At 37.8% G+C, this 19,708-nt stretch overlaps 1 protein-coding gene across 1 annotated transcript; it reads left to right on the top strand.

Moving 5' to 3' along the window:
* The first annotated feature begins 913 nt into the window (after positions 1–913).
* LOC105387687 (lysosomal alpha-mannosidase) lies at positions 914–19,619 on the top strand. Its single transcript, XM_048624319.1, has 17 exons — positions 914–925; positions 1,062–1,221; positions 1,673–1,754; positions 7,271–7,340; positions 7,889–8,004; positions 8,552–8,757; positions 9,138–9,274; positions 11,855–11,988; positions 12,825–12,908; positions 13,435–13,564; positions 13,936–14,014; positions 14,584–14,704; positions 16,444–16,543; positions 16,900–16,993; positions 17,277–17,741; positions 17,945–18,138; positions 18,292–19,619. The coding sequence occupies exons 1-17, from the start codon at positions 914–916 to the stop codon at positions 19,477–19,479; spliced, it is 3,372 nt and encodes a 1,123-aa protein (XP_048480276.1). The 3' UTR covers positions 19,480–19,619.
* The last annotated feature ends 89 nt before the right edge of the window (positions 19,620–19,708 follow it).

The following is a 19,708-nucleotide window of genomic DNA, read 5'->3' as shown; positions in this document are numbered from 1 at the left end:
ATGGCGGCAGCACATCAGCTGATTAGAAAACCGTCATAATGACATATAAACACATCTGTCAAAACATAAACAAAAGTACGTTAAAAGGCAAAGTCTCAGAATAACAACAGCGAATAAAATATTAAAACATAAACAATTTCATACTTTTATAATCCATTCAAACTAAGTTGGCATGTCATTTCTATTGCATGCTTTGAAACGCAGCTATTTTTATTTTAGTTGCATTACAGTTTCGTTCCTCGTTCATTCAATTTAATCATGGTATAACTTGGTAGAATGCAAATGTACTTATCCTAGATATTTATTCGCGTATAATTTTAATTCCGGTATAGTTATTCTCGTGTAACGTGATGTTTGGACGAATCCACCCTAAGCCTATTTGAGGTTTCGTAAAAATCTCTATTCATAATAGTTCCGTAAACCTTCAATAACTATAGTGATGCTAATAGATTTCACAGACCAAACATTTTGACATTTACCCTATTAAGTTGCCGGTCCGACGAAACCATAAACAAAAATAGCGAAAACTTTCATTCATTTATCAATCTCTATTATCTATGTTAGCCACGGCGCGGCACTTAAAAAAGTTTACGTTGGCTTAAAGGCGCAGTGGCCAAGCCAAAACCCACAAAAAAAATAATTAAATTTTTACGTTACCATGGCAACTTATTTTCAGCAAATATTAACTCACAACAAATGTCAAATCGTCAATAAAGCAGAACAGCTGTTGACCGGCCGCCATGTTTTTGTACAAGAGGAGGCTTACGTAAGGTGTATAGTAGGGTCCAGCCAACTTTAGCATATCAAGGTTTTACGAATCAGTTGGAGAGTTCTTTAGCGCTATTGATCGTTTATGAATAAAGTTTTTTTGACATTTGCTTATAGCAGGCCTATAGGTCTCCCGTAACTTTTTATGAATAAGACCGTTAGTGTATATGTATAGGCACCGGAAATTCCAACAGACTTGATGGTGATCATGATGATAATAGCGACATAGATAGAGAACTATTTATTGTACAGCAACAAAAAGTTTGATAAACGGCTTAATTGGCGTACAAAAGGCGGTAGTATACTCAAAGCACAAGCGATCTCCTCCAGACAACCTTTGTTCGTTTCAGAGCTGCAATCAAGTGAAGGAGGGGGTTCTGAATGTCCACATAGTGCCGCACACACACGACGACGTCGGCTGGCTGAAGACCGTCGACCAGTATTATTATGGGAGTGAGTTAAAAAATGTCTAGTACGGTCAGGTGCAGAGAAACCTGACCCCCCTCCCATAGTAACAATGCTTCTGAGAGGGGTCAGGATTTTCTGCCCCTTACTGTACATACAAGTTTTATAGTTTGTCGAAAACTACAAAAAACTATCATGAGACTTTTAACAAATAATGTATGCAGATGACAGAATTACGTAAATTGCTAATGATGCTCCTGAACTACTGAAAAAAAACCATTCATAGATTTTTTTAACCATTAAGTATAATAATCCCATTGTGTTTCCCCTTTTTGGGTTTGTTTTAGTTGTAGTTACTGGATATCGTCTTATTGCAAAATGATCTATGTCATCGATAAATTGTTTTTTTTTGATGCGATAATATTCCTGAAATAATACGACGATAAATACGTGTTTGAAATAGAAGATAGATATTAACTCGATTTGTTCTCGTATCCAGGTCGCAACAACATCCAGAAGGCCGGTGTCCAGTACATCCTGGACTCCGTGGTGAAGGAACTCTGGGAGGACCCGAAACGAAGGTGAGTTCTCTACTAAATCTTCTGTTTCCTGCCGTACAGCCTGGGACTAAGAAACACTAGGACAATGCTGCTAGTGGTTAGGTTTCTCTGACCCGTACTCTACTACCACCGAAAATTTTGGAATCGACAACCCATAACACATTATTATTTACTTATTCAAAATAGACCTGTTTTGCATTACAACAAAACAGATATTATGTGTATGAAGAAACACACAGCGTTGAGTGAAGAAGCAATTATTTGATTTCTTAGTATAAATAGGAAAAAATGGGTTTTTACATACCAATCTGCTGTATTTTCCTCTCTTTCACTTCAGCCAGTGGACAGTGCAGTCTAGAATCTGGATTCTACTCTGTGACGCGCTGTCAAATTTCTGACATAGTAGTCTTCAAAACTCACCTGCAAGCCGTTGCTGCAACGCTGTGTGTTTCTTCATACACATAATATCTGTTTTGTTGTAATGCAAAACAGGTCTATTATGTGTTCTTTCGAAACACACAGCGTTGAGTGAAGACTTGTTTGTTATCTGCTGGTGAAAGAGATTAGAAAATCTAAACGCTATGTGATCTCCTTTTTAGGTAAAATATACCTAAAATACAATAAAGATTCCTGTTAGACAACATCATAGTTGTAAAGGAAACATACTTAAAATGCACCTTCATCATAAAGGTACTTGCACCTAAAAGAAAGAAAATTAATTAAAAACTAAATTTATAAGTACATAGGTACTCTAGTTAATGATCAATAGGTGTGTATCCACTACATACCTAGTGTGATACACAACATGTCACATACTTACCTACACTTATGATCTGTAAGTATGTTGCTAATGGGATCATAAATCATACCATTAGTAATTTAAGTAAGTAAGTATAACATAAATAAGCCAATTTCTTATCAAATTAAAGTTAGAACTAGTAAAGGACCAATCCAGGTGTGAGGAATACCTAATAGCATAGAAACAGACAATAGAAAATATAAAATTTTACATCATTGTCTTTATATAAGTACCTATCAATTTGTATTACATAGGCCCTCTAGGTAATACATAACCATAGGTAATTTGTACCTATTAGGTAGTCATACATATTATTAGGTAGTATTCCTTTTTAGTTGAAGTAAAATTGAACTTTATAAAGCACAGAAATATGGATTGTATTAGACTTATGTCACTGCACCACCCTTGCTTGGTAGTTGAATAGCCTACTGCAATAGGATTACATGACAGCTGTCTATGTGTACACTATCATAATTTTCCTTTTGAGATATACATGGGTGATGACTAGTCTCTAGGTACACGGAAAAATTTATAGATGTACCAATTTCAATCAAACATGACTAATTTTACCAAGATTTTACAGGACCAACAGTCTTTAAAAAGTCAAGCCTGCATGTAGGTAGCAACCTACTTAAGTAAAGGGCCAGTTAGAATAGAAACAGCTTTTGTACAGCTATTAGGCTTACACCCTTCTCTCAGGTTGAAATATAAAGTTTCAGAACCGCACATCATCTCTATCTATACTTGATAAACAATTTACTACTGCAATATAATCCACCATAAATGCAAGTAAACACTTTATAGGGCCTATTCAATAGCCCAACTAATATGGATAATTGGATAGGTATTTTCACAGCCATCAGTCATAGGCTCCACATGATGTAGGTATATGGTATACATATAAAAATCAATATAATATAGGCACCTTACCAGATAGATCCTTAGAAAGGCTCATAAAGGCCAAATGTTAACACAACTTGGTGAACAAAAGTCCAGGACAATAATAGGCACTTAGACTTGTAGCTATCTCATGTTTGTACTCTCCAGAGACTACAAACTTGTGCAATGTGGGTAATAGAAAGCTACCTGGGCAAAATCATTTGACAACCACCTGCCATGTGGGTACACTAGATGAGGAGTACTCAAATCCGGGCTCAAACAATATCAGCCAACATAGTGGTAATATATGTGCTGTGGCATACACCTTGTATAGGTGATATTAATGCCAATGTCTACTGAATAAACATTCATTCTGAAGTCAACTTTACTGTTGTAATCACTGAGCTCTTCTTTATGGCAAGCCTGTGTTAGCTATTAAGACCAAATTAAATTCAGAAAAAATATGTATTGTACATGCAATATTAAGTATAGGCACAATACAAGAGCTCACCATTAAGATAGAAGATATGAGATCTCAGGTTATGTCTTTCAAGAAAAGATCCCTGAAAAAGTAAGCAAGTTACAACACAATATATTAGATTGAAAATGTGTAACTCTAGCTGCCAAGGCGCAGACGCTTCAACATCAACCCATCACGTCCCTACTGCTGGGGAACGGGTCTCCTTCCAATGAAGGAAGGGCTTGGGCCTAGAAAGCTGCTTCATCAGCTTTCATTATGTTTGGCCACTGCATATCAATAATCAAATGTCCCAATAGCACATGGCCTCCGCGGCAACAATCTTGTCATTATGGGTTTAGCCAGAAACCGTTAAGTGGTGTTATTTGTAAAAATAAATAGGGATGTGATGGTGGTCCCATGCTATCCCCACTGGAAAGGGAGGATCTCCCAACCTGTTTGGGCTGTGTTTTGTTCTGGCGGGCAGCTGCTTTGGTAAACAGGAGAAAAAATTGGCAATTCACCTTTTTATGAGTGGATTATGCCTATTATCAGTTTTAAACTGTAAGACTTATGGATGCAATAAATGATTGAGTATTAAGTATTGAAACTCCCATAAATTCTTGCTTAAAAACCCCAAATAGCTACAAAGTCAAGGGTATGACATGAACAACTTTGAAAAAGTTATAATCATGAAAATATATTACAGATAGCAAGTAAATAGTTAATTATTTTTATGTAATAATAAAATAAGTACAGTTAAGTTCACCAGAGCCCATGGCTTTTCGACTGGTTAAAAGCTATACAAATGGTTGTTAAACATCATAATATTTGCATATATAATTGCAAAAACTATAATTGCAATAATTGCAATGCATTTTAGTTTACCAGAGCCCATGGCTTTTCGACTGGTTAAATGCTATATAAAGCGGTTGTGAACCATCATAAACTTCGCATATATAGGTATCCCATGAACAATGTGTGTGAATAATTGCAGATACCATATAAGATTTTACCTCTCCGCGAGGAAGGTTCCAGCAATTATGCAAATATAATATAATACATTTTACTTCACCAGTGCCATAAACAGCATTTCGACTGGTCAATGTATTACAATGAACTTATAAAAGTTCAAACCTTCATAAACTTTGCATAAAATCCCCAATAATTAGATACTTGAAGATGGGTCCGACACCACCAATGTGTGTGTCATCAATAATATTGCAGTTAGTAACTGCTACATATAACTTTCCGAAAGTTTAATGAAATTATGCAAAGTTAAAATACATTATGAGATGATCCATGAGTTCATCATAGCCAGTGCCTATCAGCATTTAGACTGGCAATGTATTTTGTTGCTCTGTCCATTACACCCGCATGTAAAAGGACATAATATGTATACCTAGGTAATAGGTAAATAGGAATAAAAAGGCCACGAGCCAGTTTAAATCCTGTGGGTGAGCAAAAAACAACATATTTATATGTATACATACATGTTGTAAGAAGTTATTATGGTTAATAACTAAGTCAATATGGTAAATAGGGGCCCCGAGCCAGTTTTAAATGCTATGTGAGCATAAAACAACATGTATACATATAAGTTGTAAGAAGGTATTATGGTAAAAAACCTATAAGACAACAAAAGTTGTAAATATAGGGATAAATATTAGCCAAGAGATTTTATAAATTATAATCTCATCAACCCATCCGCTAGGTCAAACTATGCTACTGGCTTAAGCCATTGGTTGCAAGTCAATATTGTCAACCACAGCACTGCATGTCATATTTAATTTATTTTAAGATGACAGTCTCAATAGTGAAACTGCTAATATAAGTGTAAAGTTCTCTGTATAATATACACACGACTGCAAATCCCCGAAGGGGTAGTCAGAGGTGACCCACATAAGGGCATAAATAGTGACTTATTTTCATTGTGTCACCCTTCATAAACACTTGGTAAATAAATAATGTAATCAACAAATTACAAATATTTTGCGACAACACATCTATGCATGCAGCAATCAAAAGGTTGGTATATTATGTAGATAGGTACTATAGGTAGGTACATGTTAACTAATTAATACCAGATGTGAAAATATTTTCAAACTTGTGAAACCAAGAATCAATACCATGTTTAGAATTGAAACATTTAAATTCAAAGTAAGCAGTGTAAAGGTTATAAACCCAACAACCAAAGGTCTAACAAGCATCTGTAGCCCATCTGAGAGGCTTCCTAATGCTAGATAACATGGCATTAAATGAATAGGAACAAAATTAAATGTTCTCATATAAGTAAGCATTCTCTTATGAGAATTTTTAGCTTTACCAAATGGAGTTAAACTATGTAAATACAGTATGTAACAACGTAAATACTATTTGAATAAAGAAACACCATTGAACAGAGCTGGTTTCTGGTTTAAAGGTATAAGCACAAAGATAAAATATCATTTGTAAATTGCAATGTTTTTGTTCCGTAAAAGATTCATGCGTGAAATAGTTTTCTGACTTACTCAGTTCAGACTTCGAAGGTAGGTATGAATCCAATTGCTGGAGAGCATATTTCACACTATCACAGAGATTTATCATAATATCTTCACGTAATCTTGTGATCTTCTCGGTTTTCTGAAAAAAATATTAATACCGGCCCGCGGGCGGAGCGTCGGTAGCGGCGCGAAATTATTTTTTGTACATTGACGAAAAGTACGATGTCTCATACAGAGTTTTTTATACATTAAGTGAATTAACACTTTTATTGATTGTTTTATTCCACAAACACGAATATTATCATGGATTATTAGTAAAAAATCCATTTTCAAAAATATATAAACGCGTTTGATTCAAGAAATCAAAAAGCTATGACAGAAATTTGACAGCGCGTCACAGAGTAGAATCCAGATTCTAGACTGCACTGTCCACTGGCTGAAGTGAAAGAGAGGAAAATACAGCAGATTGGTATGTAAAAACCCATTTTTTCCTATTTATACTAAGAAATCAAATAATTGCTTCTTCACTCAACGCTGTGTGTTTCGAAAGAACACATAATAAGTGACATTAAATTCTAATAAAAAAATATTATACTTACAGTTTTTTTACATTATAGATTCAAATCGCATCATCTGTAAACCTGAAACTTAGAACAGCAGAACAGTTACTTATAGTTGCAACGACTTTATAATGATTTTTCATCATCCACACACACACGCACTCACGCCTTGTACTAATGTACTCCCTTGCGGGGTAGGCAGAGGTGCATTGCTGCACCCACTTTTCGCCAGAGTGTTTTGTTAGTCCCAATGTAATAGGGGGCGGGCCTATTGCCATTTTACGGGCACATCCAAGACCTGAGAACAAATATCTGTGTTTAAACAAATATCTGTATATATATTTTTCATCATCCACCAGGTTTATCTACGTAGAGACAGCATTCTTCTGGAAATGGTGGAACAAACAGAACGATGCGACGCAGCAGAAGGTAATAAATCATTGTTCTACTTTGAATCATTGTTCTCTCATTCTCAACGGTTTGCCACTGTGGCGTGAGGATAATACTAAGTCAGTCAAACATCTAGATCTGCATGTTTCCTCACTGTTTACCTTCAACGTAAGGGCACGTGGTATGATCGTACTTGAATTCCTTAATTGAAAGTATTTCATTGGTACGGTCATGTGCAGAGAAACCTGACCCCCCTCTCATAGTAACAGCTTCTGGAAGGGTCAGATTTATCTGCCTTATACATGTACATGCCAGAATTTGGACACTCCGCCTGAGAAAGAGGCCTTATCCATTAATCCTTAGCCACCACGGCACTCTAAAGTAACCAACATAGCTCTTAAAATCCACAAGCTGAAGAGCTGTGAGCCGGTATTTTATGCCTAAAAACCGACTGATGATTTGTATATTTATTTAATTCTCATTGCACTAATAAAATAAATAAAAGCACAAAAGGTGGGCTTAATGCTAAGAGCACTTTCTAACAGCAAACCTGCGAGATACATGATGGTGATGTTTCCCTGATGCAGGTTAAGACCCTGGTGAAGGAAGGCCGCCTGCAGTTCATCGGCGGTGCGTGGAGCATGAACGATGAAGCGACTACACATTATCAGAGCACTATTGACCAGTTCACTTGGGGGTTGAGGTGAGCGGACTTCTTATGCTTCTTAGCGCTTCTCCATGGTGTAGGCTGACGGTATAGTTACTGTACTTTATAGTTTATGACCGAGTTGTCTAGAGCTACAGATCACTATAAATATATCGCGTAGTTTAGAAAAGCGGGTTGCTATTCTTCTTAGCGTGTCATGTGATACATAAGCGTAACTACAGGCTGTTGCAAAAGTGGTATACTACGCCGAAAGAGAGTGGCCCAGGGGGACATTTTGTACAAATTTAGCTCTAGGACTATTGGAAATTCGCGAAAAAGCATAGTATACCACGTTTTCAACATCCTGTATAAAGTACAGCAGATATGTCATTAGGGGATGCTCCTTTTGCAACCCATAATATACAGCAGATTAAGCTGGCACCCAGAATTAATTGGCTACACACATAGGCTAATTTTTATCCCAAATTTCCCACAGGTAACTATTTAAGGTGAAGCGAGCAAATTTTCCACATTTAGCCTCTAAAGGGGCATTATGCGTGAAAAACCTATGAAGTGACTAACGATCCCATTTTTCCCTTACCAGAAAACTCAAAGACACATTCGGCCAATGCGGCATACCCACCGTAGGCTGGCAGATCGACCCATTCGGCCACTCGCGTGAATTCGCCTCCCTGCTGGCGGGCATGGGGTTCCAGGGGCTGTTCCTCGGAAGAATAGATTATCAGGACAAGGGGGCAAGGTTGAGGGATAGGAGGATGGAGATGCTGTGGCGGGGGGATGACGATTTGGGTACGTATATTTGTTGTATTTAAGTTGCTGTTTTAGGTATCCGTAACTCTAATGGATTAAAGGGTGACTTTGTTGTCCGTCCGTCTGTCTGCCTGTTTATTAAGAAACTTTATCTCGGGAACGGTGGTGCTATCCAGTTTGGAACACTGCGCATTAAGATTTGAGATTCTATTTACACCGGGTGTTAAAAAAGAGAAAAGTAAGCCGATAGGGGCGACTCAGGCTGCCATTCTAAATTGAGTCACTCTCTTTCGGTCTGAATTGAGTCATTTTCTTTCGGCTTGCTATATTTACTTACCGCTTTGGCAACACTATTCAGTTAATCACCCGTACCACAGAATCCTGTGCGCAAGTTTTTCTAATCATAACACCGTCAACAGGCGAAAAATCCGACATATTCACCGGCGTCCTATACAACACGTACTCGCCGCCGCCCGGGTTCTGCTTCGACGTGCTGTGCGGCGACGAGCCCGTCGTCGACGACGTCGCCAGCCCCGCGCACAATGTCGACAGACGGGTGAGTCACTTACACAGTAATTGTCAGTCTAGGAATATTATTTTGTGCACTAGTAGTTGAGTGCAAAGAAAGCTGACTTTTAACAATGGCGACATCTATGGGAATAGTGACAAACTTTACTGATAGTAGCGACATCTATTGAAAGAGTGACGAACTTTTAATATAGTAGCGACATCTATGGAAATAATGACGAACTTTTAATATATTAGCGGAAAGAGAGCGTCGGCCGTCGGCGTAGAGTGCAAAGAAAGCTGACTTCTGACAGTAGCGACATCTATGGAAATAATGACGAACTTTACTGACAGTAGCGACATCTATTGAAAGAGTGACTAACTTTTAATATAGCAGACAATGGTCAATACAATGTGTGTATGACTGTGTGTACAATCTGTGTATGACTGTGTGTACAATCTGTGTATGACTTTGTTATTTTTCAACGCAAAAACTACTTAAACGTATAGTACGAAATACCTCTTTGGTTTTTCTTTGCACTATGCTGTACAAAGTTGTGACTTTTACTGGCAGCTATTATGGTCAGGTCTCGTGAAAATAAATTTATCCTCAGCAGCCCGTAAAGAGTAAACCACATTGACATATATATTACTGCGTAAGGACAGGCCAAACCATTCAAGAAAATGGCACCCGCGCGTTGGCCTTAAAATAAACATTTTAGGGCCAACGGTCCTCAGTCGACAGTTGTCTGTGACGGAGAGATGAGTCTTTGTTTCTTGTGATAAATATGCCTATTTTTGTTGTGAAAGGCTAAAAAACTATGATACGAAGGTCAAAAAGGAATATGGAATATCGTATCATCCTTAATTAATAAATAAACACATTTTAAAGCGATAATTTATTTTACTACCAAAGTCTACAATGGCCGCATGATGTAACCTTGTACGGACGTCCGCATGCAACTCACTCATATTTTTATGTACCAACTGTCCGGTGACGGTAAAATATGAACGCACGTACAAGGTTGCGTCGTCAGGATAAGTAACTCGGCTCTGACGTAATTCCAACAAATTATGACAGATGGCAGTTATTTTGCTTGTATGAAGAAAGTTTGAGTAAAATGTTCTGAAGGGCGTATCCTTCCTTTTGAAATCATTGGTAAACCATCATCAACATCTTAAAATAATCCTCTGCAAGATACAGGCCTCTCCTGAGAAGCGTCACAACTCTGTCATCGGTCTTCCTCATCTAGTCTCTACTTTTAAGGTTCAGCGAAATTTGGTCCCAACCCCAACCAACAAATGCCTGTTTGTGGTCTCCGATCGAGAAATCATCCACCCAGTTATAGGTTTTTAAACAGAAATAACCAGCCCTTAACAGCTTTTTTTGAAACTCTTTACGTACCTATTGAGTATTGACATATTTCCAAAATAGGTTGCAGAATTTCTGAACATCACATCAAAGATGGCGGCCGGGTATACCACCGGCAATATCCTGGTGACTATGGGAGAGGATTTCCAATACCAAGATGCACTCATGTGGTTCACAAACTTAGACAAACTTATCCAGTGAGTTCTCAAAGCATGCTGAAGTGTTGGTTGGATGTTTCATGAATTGTTTATAAAGCCATTACTACCTATGTATTAAAGGGCATACCTACTTGTGTATGGGCATGGTTTGATATAAGGCTTGTGTTTGTCTTGTAACTATTTATTTACTTTAGGATCACCATTGGATGGTGGAGACCACGAACAGGCAAACGTATAGCCTGGGACGCCTTAGAAATTGTTACAAACAAACTTAGACAGGTAGCTGGTAGTGGTTAGATGAGGAAGGCTGAAGACAAAGCGTCATGTAGCTTCATAAAAGAGGCTTATGCTATGTCCAGCATTTCTTTATAAAACCAAACATTATCCTTCTCAAATAGGTGTCCGATTTCCTAAACGTAACGGACAGAATGTCCTCACACTACGTAACCGACAATATCTTGGTTACAATGGGCGATGACTTTCAATATCAAGACGCGGGCATGTGGTTCTCAAACTTGGATAAACTTATTCAGTAAGTAAACTTTGCTCTTTAAAACTAGCATGTTGATTGGTGTTAAGCATGTTCTTTTGGTAATAATACGGGTATCTGTGCTTGGTTATATTACTTATTCAATAAGTTTGTCCAAGTGTACACAAAACTGTGTTTTTGGGGTTTTCTAGGATACCAAAATTAAGCTACTTTAAGTCGGGCAGGTAGTGGTTTATTGTAGACAAATTTGAATGATAGACAGGTAGTTAGCTAATAGTGGTCAAATAAGGAAGGCCGTGGACAAAAGTACACTATTGTTAAAATTCAAGAGAGTAGACCATAGGTTACTTCGGGTTTGTCACCAAGATTAGCCAATCCCATCATTTGCCAGTCGCTTACCAAGAGTGCGCCAGACGTATACGGCCAAGTATGGAGCTCCGGCACCCCATAATTTCAGATGACATCAGACATTCGTTCACAACCCGCCACTTTGTGCAAGTTATATTATAGTTACTAGATTATGATGATGATAGAATCTCGGACAAAACCTTGTTATCCCCTAAAGTTTGTCCCGGACACCATAACAAGAACCGTACGGTATCCTCCCAGGTATCCGCCCTCCTCCAGTACATCAACGCAGAGGCTAGCCACTACCGCTCCGGCCATATCGTCCTGACCATGGGCGGGGACTTCACGTATCAAGATGCCGGGATGTGGTACACCAACTTGGACAAGCTTATTGAGTGAGTTGGGTGGTTGGAAGTACTGTCTAAGGCAAACAAACCTGACTCCTCTTAGAGTCATTGACTACTGTTATTTGTCAGTGACTGCTACCTGTGAGGGGTCAGGTTTGTTTGCTCCAAACTGTACAATTTCGTTTGTGAAAATATGTACGTAAGACGAATAAAGTGGATCTTTTCCACGTTATGTAAAACCTTATGATACGGGGCGGAGAATGGAAAGGGATCAGGGTTCCTCTGTAAGAGTATTCGGGTGCTACTTAGAAGAAGCCTATGTCCAGAAGTTGACGATTTTTGCCCTGTTGGTAGTTCTCTTATTGCATGATTTATATTACCGTGTCAACTAATTTACGTGCATGAATTTTGGTTTTGTTATTATGTAAAGCGAATGTGTCTGCATAAATAGCATGAAATTAATGGTAATTATTAATAAGCGTAAGTATTGTATTACTTTGTTTACTCCTTATCATAACAATAGTTAATCAGTACCTAATGGTAGCAGGAGTAGTTAATTTATTACTTTAACATTCTATTTCATAAAGTATATGAAAAATTATTCGCGCTTGTGTAGCGTTTACTCTAGGGTATCTATCTACATACCTACCTAGATTTGAACTGAATCTGAATCGAATCGTCAAGGCTAATCTTATAATAGATAATAGAAGCTAGGTACCTACTAGACATACAGTCAACAAAAGAGAGAGTTGTCCATCCCAAAAAACTATTTACTTATATTATTGGTTTATTTTCTACAATGATTGAACAAAAGTTGTTCAGATTGACCAGTAGTGCCCCTTTCTACTAAGGTCAAAGGTTGTAATCTCATGATCTGTTTTCAGACACACAAACCGAGTGGCGGAGGGTAAAGTGCACTTGTTCTATTCCACACCAAACTGCTACTTGAAGGCTGTGCATGATGCGAAGTAAGTACATATTATAGTTTACTATCATAATTATCTGTAGATTTTAATTAGTTTATCAGTGTTTTTTTTTTTTAAATTCGTTCCTTGTACAGGACCAACAGAATCGTATAATACTTAAAGAATGAAAAACCAAATCGAGTTTTAAATTTTTTAAGAGCAAAAGATGTGTTGTTTGTGACTTTTTTCTATCGGCTTGACGTTGAATAATCGTACAGACTGTACCTATAGCCAGTCTTTATTCAGGATTATCCACAGGTTCTTCTTTGATAGTGAAAAACATTGTCTAATACAACCTGAAGGGTAACCCTATATTGACGAAAAACGAGCGAACGAGAGCTGTCGTGAAATCGGCACGTTGCACAACGAAACAGAGTCGTGGCTCGCGCAGCACTCCGAACCTTCGTTTTTCGTCATATAGAGTCACTGTGACCTTATCAAACCTACGTAGCTTAACCTCCCAATCTCGTATTGTAATGCTTTCTTTAATGGTGCAAAATAAAGAGTATTCTATTCTATCTCTCCACAGCCCGACTTTGCCCACCAAACGAGACGACTTCTTCCCGTACGCTAGCGACCCCAACTCGTTCTGGACCGGCTACTTCACGTCCAAGCCCACCATCAAGCTGTACGAGCGCGAGGGGAATAACGTGCTGCAGGTGAGCGTGGGACGCCCATCAGCTCGTTAGATGAATGTTGGCGAAGCGATCTTGCCATCACCGACAGCTTCCGCTATGTCGGCGTCGATAACGAAGCTGTGTAGCCTGGCAATCAACTATCTTTAAGTAGCATTGCTTATCCAACGAAACTGACACAACTTGTATAAATCTGACAGCTGTTTGACAGATAAGCGATGCTGTTTTCGATGGTAGTACGGTAGCTGTGGAGCAGTCACTATCATAAAACAAATTCGATCAGCTATTTGGAAATTTATTTTAAGACTGATATTTTCTTGTCTCATACCTTTAGGACATGATTTTTAGTATTAAGCTGAGGTTTTAGACTAATTTTAGTTTCTGTTTATCTATAGATGGTGAAGCAATTGCAAGTGTTAGCGCAACTGGATTCAAAGAACATGGATGCTATCGATGAACTTAAGAGCACTATGGGTAAGATTAAAATTTATTATAATTATGTACATAAATATGGATTCGTTCAAAGTTTCCCAGGCGTCCCTCAAGGTTCAATACTTGGTTCTCTATTATTTATACTACACATTAACGATAGAGGTCATATTAGACACTCCATACCTAAAACATCATCGCCTGCGTCGTCGTCGTCGTCGTCGTCAACGTCGATGTTATTCATCACACTTAATTAAATAAGATATATTATAAAAATAAATAAATAAAAGCCAGCGATTGGTTATAAAAAGAAATCGAGCCAGTCTGCACAGGCATCCCACAAGGTTCAATACTTGTGCCCATATTGTTTATAGTATTTATAAATAATAACATAACGTAAAGGGGTGATGCAGCACCACGACCGGGTACGGAGAAGGATCACGCGGCTCACGACTGACCTATGACCTATGTATGGACGATTGCTAGCCAATAAAAATGGAAGCATTCGAGTGGTTGTTATTAGAAATCGAGCTAGGCTGCTCAGGCGTCCCACAAGGTGCAATACTTGGGCCTATATTATTTATAATTTTCGTTCGGTGGTGGTTACCCCACAGGAGTGATGCAGCACCACGACGCGGTGACGGGCACGGAGAAGGCCCACGTGGCTCACGACTACGAGCGCATGCTGTCAGCCGCGGTCGCCGGCGCCGTGGAAGTTACTGCCGAGGCTGTCAAGTAAGTTGGGACTTTTTTTGTGTTTTTTGTTATCTTGAAGGAAGTATACAGGGTGTTAACTAGAATGCGTTTGAGCGGGAAATGGGGGTTAGTATTAGTCTAACCAAGCACGTTTCTAAGAAAAAAAACATCAGAATCTCGAATATTTATGTTTAAAGTCTAAAGTAAAGTGGAAAGTTTTACCTTAATCAAAAACATGGTCACCCTACACAAACACATAACCAATGAGACATTCGATTGCAAAAGAACACACACTGTAAATTTGTTATCAACTTCACTTTTCATAATTTATTTGATGTAACTATGATTGTTATTAATTACACAGTAGGTAATAACAATTATTAAATAAAATTCAAATTATTCATGGTGATTAATGACATACTAATCAACAATTAAACAGCTGATTGTCATAAAGTTTGATAGATCGTACAGAATATAATTTATGACTTTCTAGGAGCTCAGAACAATAATTAAACCTTTTTACTCAGAATAAGGTAAGCGTTTAGTATTCACCCTTGATACTCACCACATTTTATTTTTCTTTTATTACCTAAAGATGCGTACAGACCGGCCCAACGAACGCCCACCGATGGACATTTATCATACATAATACAGGGGCAGATTGAGCAACCAAGGTCAACAAAATCCGTTCGTTGGCGTTCGTTTGGCCGGTCTGTATGCAGCTAAAGATAAAAGACCACAATGCATAACAGGATGATAACAGGGTCTACTTCAATGACGAATTGGTTTACTTACACTTGCTCATCTCGATTTGTGTTGTGTACTTGCGATTGAGACGTCTTTGATGACGAATAGTACGGAAATCCTCATAATAAGTATGGCCTCACTTTAAATACCAGTAGAATAATAACAATCTCGCGTATCATAACCATCGAGTATTTATGATAGTCATTACCTTCTCTGTGGATCTAGTCTGTCAGTCAGTCATTGTTGTTTACTTGTTTACAATCATTTTTTACAATTATTACCTAAAAGGGAAAAGGTACCTACAATTCTATCTTTTGATTACCAAGCCTTGTTCCTCATTTCGTTTTATGTTGTGCTGTGCTGTGAATACGTGTGACCTATGTTATGAAGCATAAAATGAAAATGTTCTGTATTCATAAAAGATAATTGTGTATTAATAAAGTGATACTTATGGAGTAAAATGAAATGTCTACAATGGATTGGGTACTTTGAGTACCCAAAATCTCGGTAGGTACCTTGACGATGTGGCTCCACGAGTGTGGTGCAGATGCACGCATACTTTTTTTTGACCTTGGCTTTGAATTGTTTGGCCTTGATCTTGGCTTTCAAGTTCATGGTCATTCTGTCAAACGTACCTAAACCTGAATAGGGTGACTATGAAATTTTAAAATGTACTAAATAAAACTGTTTTATGTTGGTCAGCTTAAAGCAAATAAAATATGTTTTTTAATGTCTTATCGTGTTCAGTATCATCAGCTGTATCTACCATTTCCCGCTCCAACGCAATTAAGTTAACACCCTGTATGATGGTGGAAGTTGACTTTGAGACTTTAATATATTATCAATCATGTAAGGAGGCTTATCCTTTAACTGTGGTAACAAACAAATTAAGTTAAAACCCACTTAACACACGTTTGCACTTAAATTGTATGGTCATATTGTGGTATTACAACTACAGTTTTATATGCTTACTTATTTGATAAATATTCAGTTTTACATACTTATTTAACATAATTCTTTGTTGTCCCCAGCAAGCTGATGTCCAACAACGGTACAGTTGACTTCAAGTGGCACCGTTGCATGCTCAACGAGTCCTCCTGCCACGTCTCCGAGCACTCTCAGCGATTTATGGTGAGAATGACAAAATGGCGGCTGAATGATAAGAGAGGATTCGAAGCGCGTTCTTACCGCAATAAACCAATAGCGGCCACTTTCCATCCGCACCTCCTAGAGCACCTAAAGAGTGACTTCTAAGGGTTAAGACCGCATTTTTTCATTCCTTTTCCATTTCCTGGACCATTCCTTTGAGACGACGTAACGCACTCTAGGTAGCGTTCCCAGTGGTAATAGCTAGAACAACATTTATCAATTTAGACTTTAATTTAATATGGAAAAAAGTTCCATCAGTCAGCAGGAACTAACAGCACCGAAGGTTATAATAATAATATAGGTAATAGCTAATCAATGCTTCATTGCTTGACCCACAGGTGTCAATCTACAACCCCTTGGCGTGGAAGTTGGATGCTATTCCAGTTAGGATACCCGTCACAGAGCAGAAATACAGAGTCACTGCGCCTAATGGTAAACTATATTCACTTATCTAACTATAGTTGTATATTTTGTGCAATGTAGGTCGGTTTCTTGTGTACGTACCTTTTGTAACTTGTCAAACTCACAAACCGTACATTTTAACATTGATACCGTTTGTTAGTTTGAACAGGTATAACCATAGACTTAGTATATACTAGTATATACTAAGTATAACAGTGTATAGCTACTTAAAAAGCTGACTGAAATTTTTCTTCACAGGCTCTTTCATATATCTTTCAATAAAATAATTTAACTCTGCATTATATTTCTCCAGGTGACTACATTGAAACGCAACTGGTACCAATACCGAAAGAGGTCATTGAAATACCAACAAGAAAATCCACAGCGACCCATGAATTAGTCTTTGTAGCAATCAAAGTCAAACCTCTAGGATATAAGAACTTCTTTGTAGAAGTAGAACCAAATACAGTGAAAAGAGAAAAGAGAAGTGTCAATAGAGAGACAAAAGATGATAAAAGAAAGATGGACTTCTACGAAAGCGTCAACGATTATTGGAAAAATGTGAGGGAGCAGAGTTTTGTTAATATTGAAACTATAGATGCAATGGATAAAAAGGATGTAGAAAGACCGGTCAAGTTGAATCAAGATACAGGATTTGACGACGAAGACGAAAAGGAAGCTAAATTTGAAAATACAGAAAAAGTGTTTGTGAATACTGATAATGATAAATATTTAGACCCTACGCTGGATATCTTGAAGGATAATAAGGAAGATGAAGGTAATACTTTAAAATATTATGTCTCAACTTTACTTAAAATTGATTAAGCCGCTCCAAGCTATCATTTGTTATAACTAAGAAACAAAACAAGTTGTAAGCGTTAGATAATTTAAATTTCAAATATCTTGTCTCAGTTAGGTATCTAAATTCTCATCATATTTTTTCAAATCTTTACATAGGTACCAATGTTTTTATATCCCCAGCGAACGTCAACATAGCAGAGCTTCAAAAGCTAATAAAAGAGAGTCGAATAGTGAAACAGATGAAGCACAAGCCAGCAGTGAAGCCAGTCGTGAACCTTCCGCCGCTCAGCGAAGATGAGATGAGGATGCTGTCGGATGATCCCATGATCGTGCAGGTGTACCCTGAGGCTGAGGAGGTTGTCATGAGGGATCAGGTGAGAGGTTTTTTTGGCTCTACTGAAGAGAATACATAAAGCAGTTTTTGAACAAAAAAATACCTACAAAACTCCTAATTATTTGCTTTCAATTAACACACAAAAAGTATTTTAGTTTCATTTTGGCAATAACACCTTACCTCTTATTTGCAGGCATCGAACGCTTCATTCAACGTCGAGAACCCTGCCATCTACATACCGCATCCGAGTGGAGGATTCATGTCTGTATCCTTCGACATGGCGTTCTACCGCGCCGCTATTGGCGACAACCGGGCCCCCTCAAGGAGAAGTTCTGGCGCCTACATCTTTCGTCCTAATGTCACCAAACCCTTTATCTACGATAAGAAATGCACCTCCATCTCTGGTTCTATCGTCAATGAACTACGTTGTGTCTTCACAGAATATGTTTCTTTGAGTGTCAGAAGCTATGTGCATCCTTTATTGGTGAATTGGGTCGAAATAGATTGGGTTATCGGGTCGATTCCAATTGAGGATAATATTGGGAAAGAAATTGTAGCTATGTATAACAGTAATATGATTAATAATGGCGAATTCTACACGGACTCCAATGGAAGGCAAATGCTGAAACGAAAGCTGAACTACAGACCGCAATGGAACCTTACACTGGATGAGCCGATTGCCGGCAATTACTATCCGGTGACCAACAAAATCAGCATAGAAGATGACAAATATAGATTTTCAGTATTGACTGACAGATCTGAAGGTGGTGCGTCATTGACTGAAGGGCAAATAGAACTGATGTTACACAGAAGACTGTTAGAAGATGACGCTTTCGGAGTTAACGAAGCTTTGAATGAAACTGCCAATGACCAGGGTCTTAACGTTAGAGGGAACCACTGGCTAGTCTTATCTGATCTCAAAAATAAGGATAGTCTAATCTACGAAAGAAAGAAGCTTCTGGAACACCATTTAAGACCACAGATGATCTTTGCAGACACACAGATTAGCAAGGAGGATTATTTGAAGTTGAAAAACTGTCATGGCGGAGTGAAATACTCGTTGCCGATCGGACTCCATCTGTTGACTCTGGAACCGTGGAACGATAAGCAAGTTTTAATCCGATTGGAGAATTATTTAGAGAAGTCGGACGGCAAAGAAAGCATACAGTTTGACATTAAGAAGCTTTTCGAAAACGTCAGTTTGACAGCTGTCAAAGAGGTTATGTTGGCGGCAAATCAAAATGTTGGTAAGGAGAGAATGAGATGGAATATTGAAACGCCTTTTGAAGATGAAGAGAGGAGCGAATCTAGGGAAACGACAGGTTTTGAAGTGATATTACAAGCTAAAGAAATCAAAACGTTTATTGTTGTTATTGAATAAAACATATCGTTACAATAATGAGAAGATGTTTTAGTTATGAATTTTATTAAAACAATCTATCATTATACAGATTTAAAAACATCCTAAAGAGGTGTAAATAATAATGTATAAAAATAAAATAACTTAGTTGTAATCACTGAAGCCATCGTTTTGATATTTTTAATAAATATTTTTAATACAAGATAGAAACCTATTTATTTCTGTGACCTTATCACTAACTTAAAAAAAT

Source organism: Plutella xylostella, chromosome 11 (assembly GCF_932276165.1).
Source record: "Plutella xylostella chromosome 11, ilPluXylo3.1, whole genome shotgun sequence".
In the NCBI taxonomy this organism is placed as follows: domain Eukaryota; kingdom Metazoa; phylum Arthropoda; class Insecta; order Lepidoptera; family Plutellidae; genus Plutella; species Plutella xylostella.
Note: the sequence above shows the minus strand (reverse complement) of the source record. Positions and strands in the feature narration are given on the sequence as shown.

Bases quoted from the DNA above. Each gene is read 5' to 3' on its own strand.
- LOC105387687 (XM_048624319.1), top strand. The intron at 8,005-8,551 runs GTGAGCGGACTT...TTCCCTTACCAG, and splicing joins CAGTTCACTTGGGGGTTGAG to AAAACTCAAAGACACATTCG. The intron at 14,705-16,443 runs GTAAGTTGGGAC...TGTTGTCCCCAG, and splicing joins GTTACTGCCGAGGCTGTCAA to CAAGCTGATGTCCAACAACG.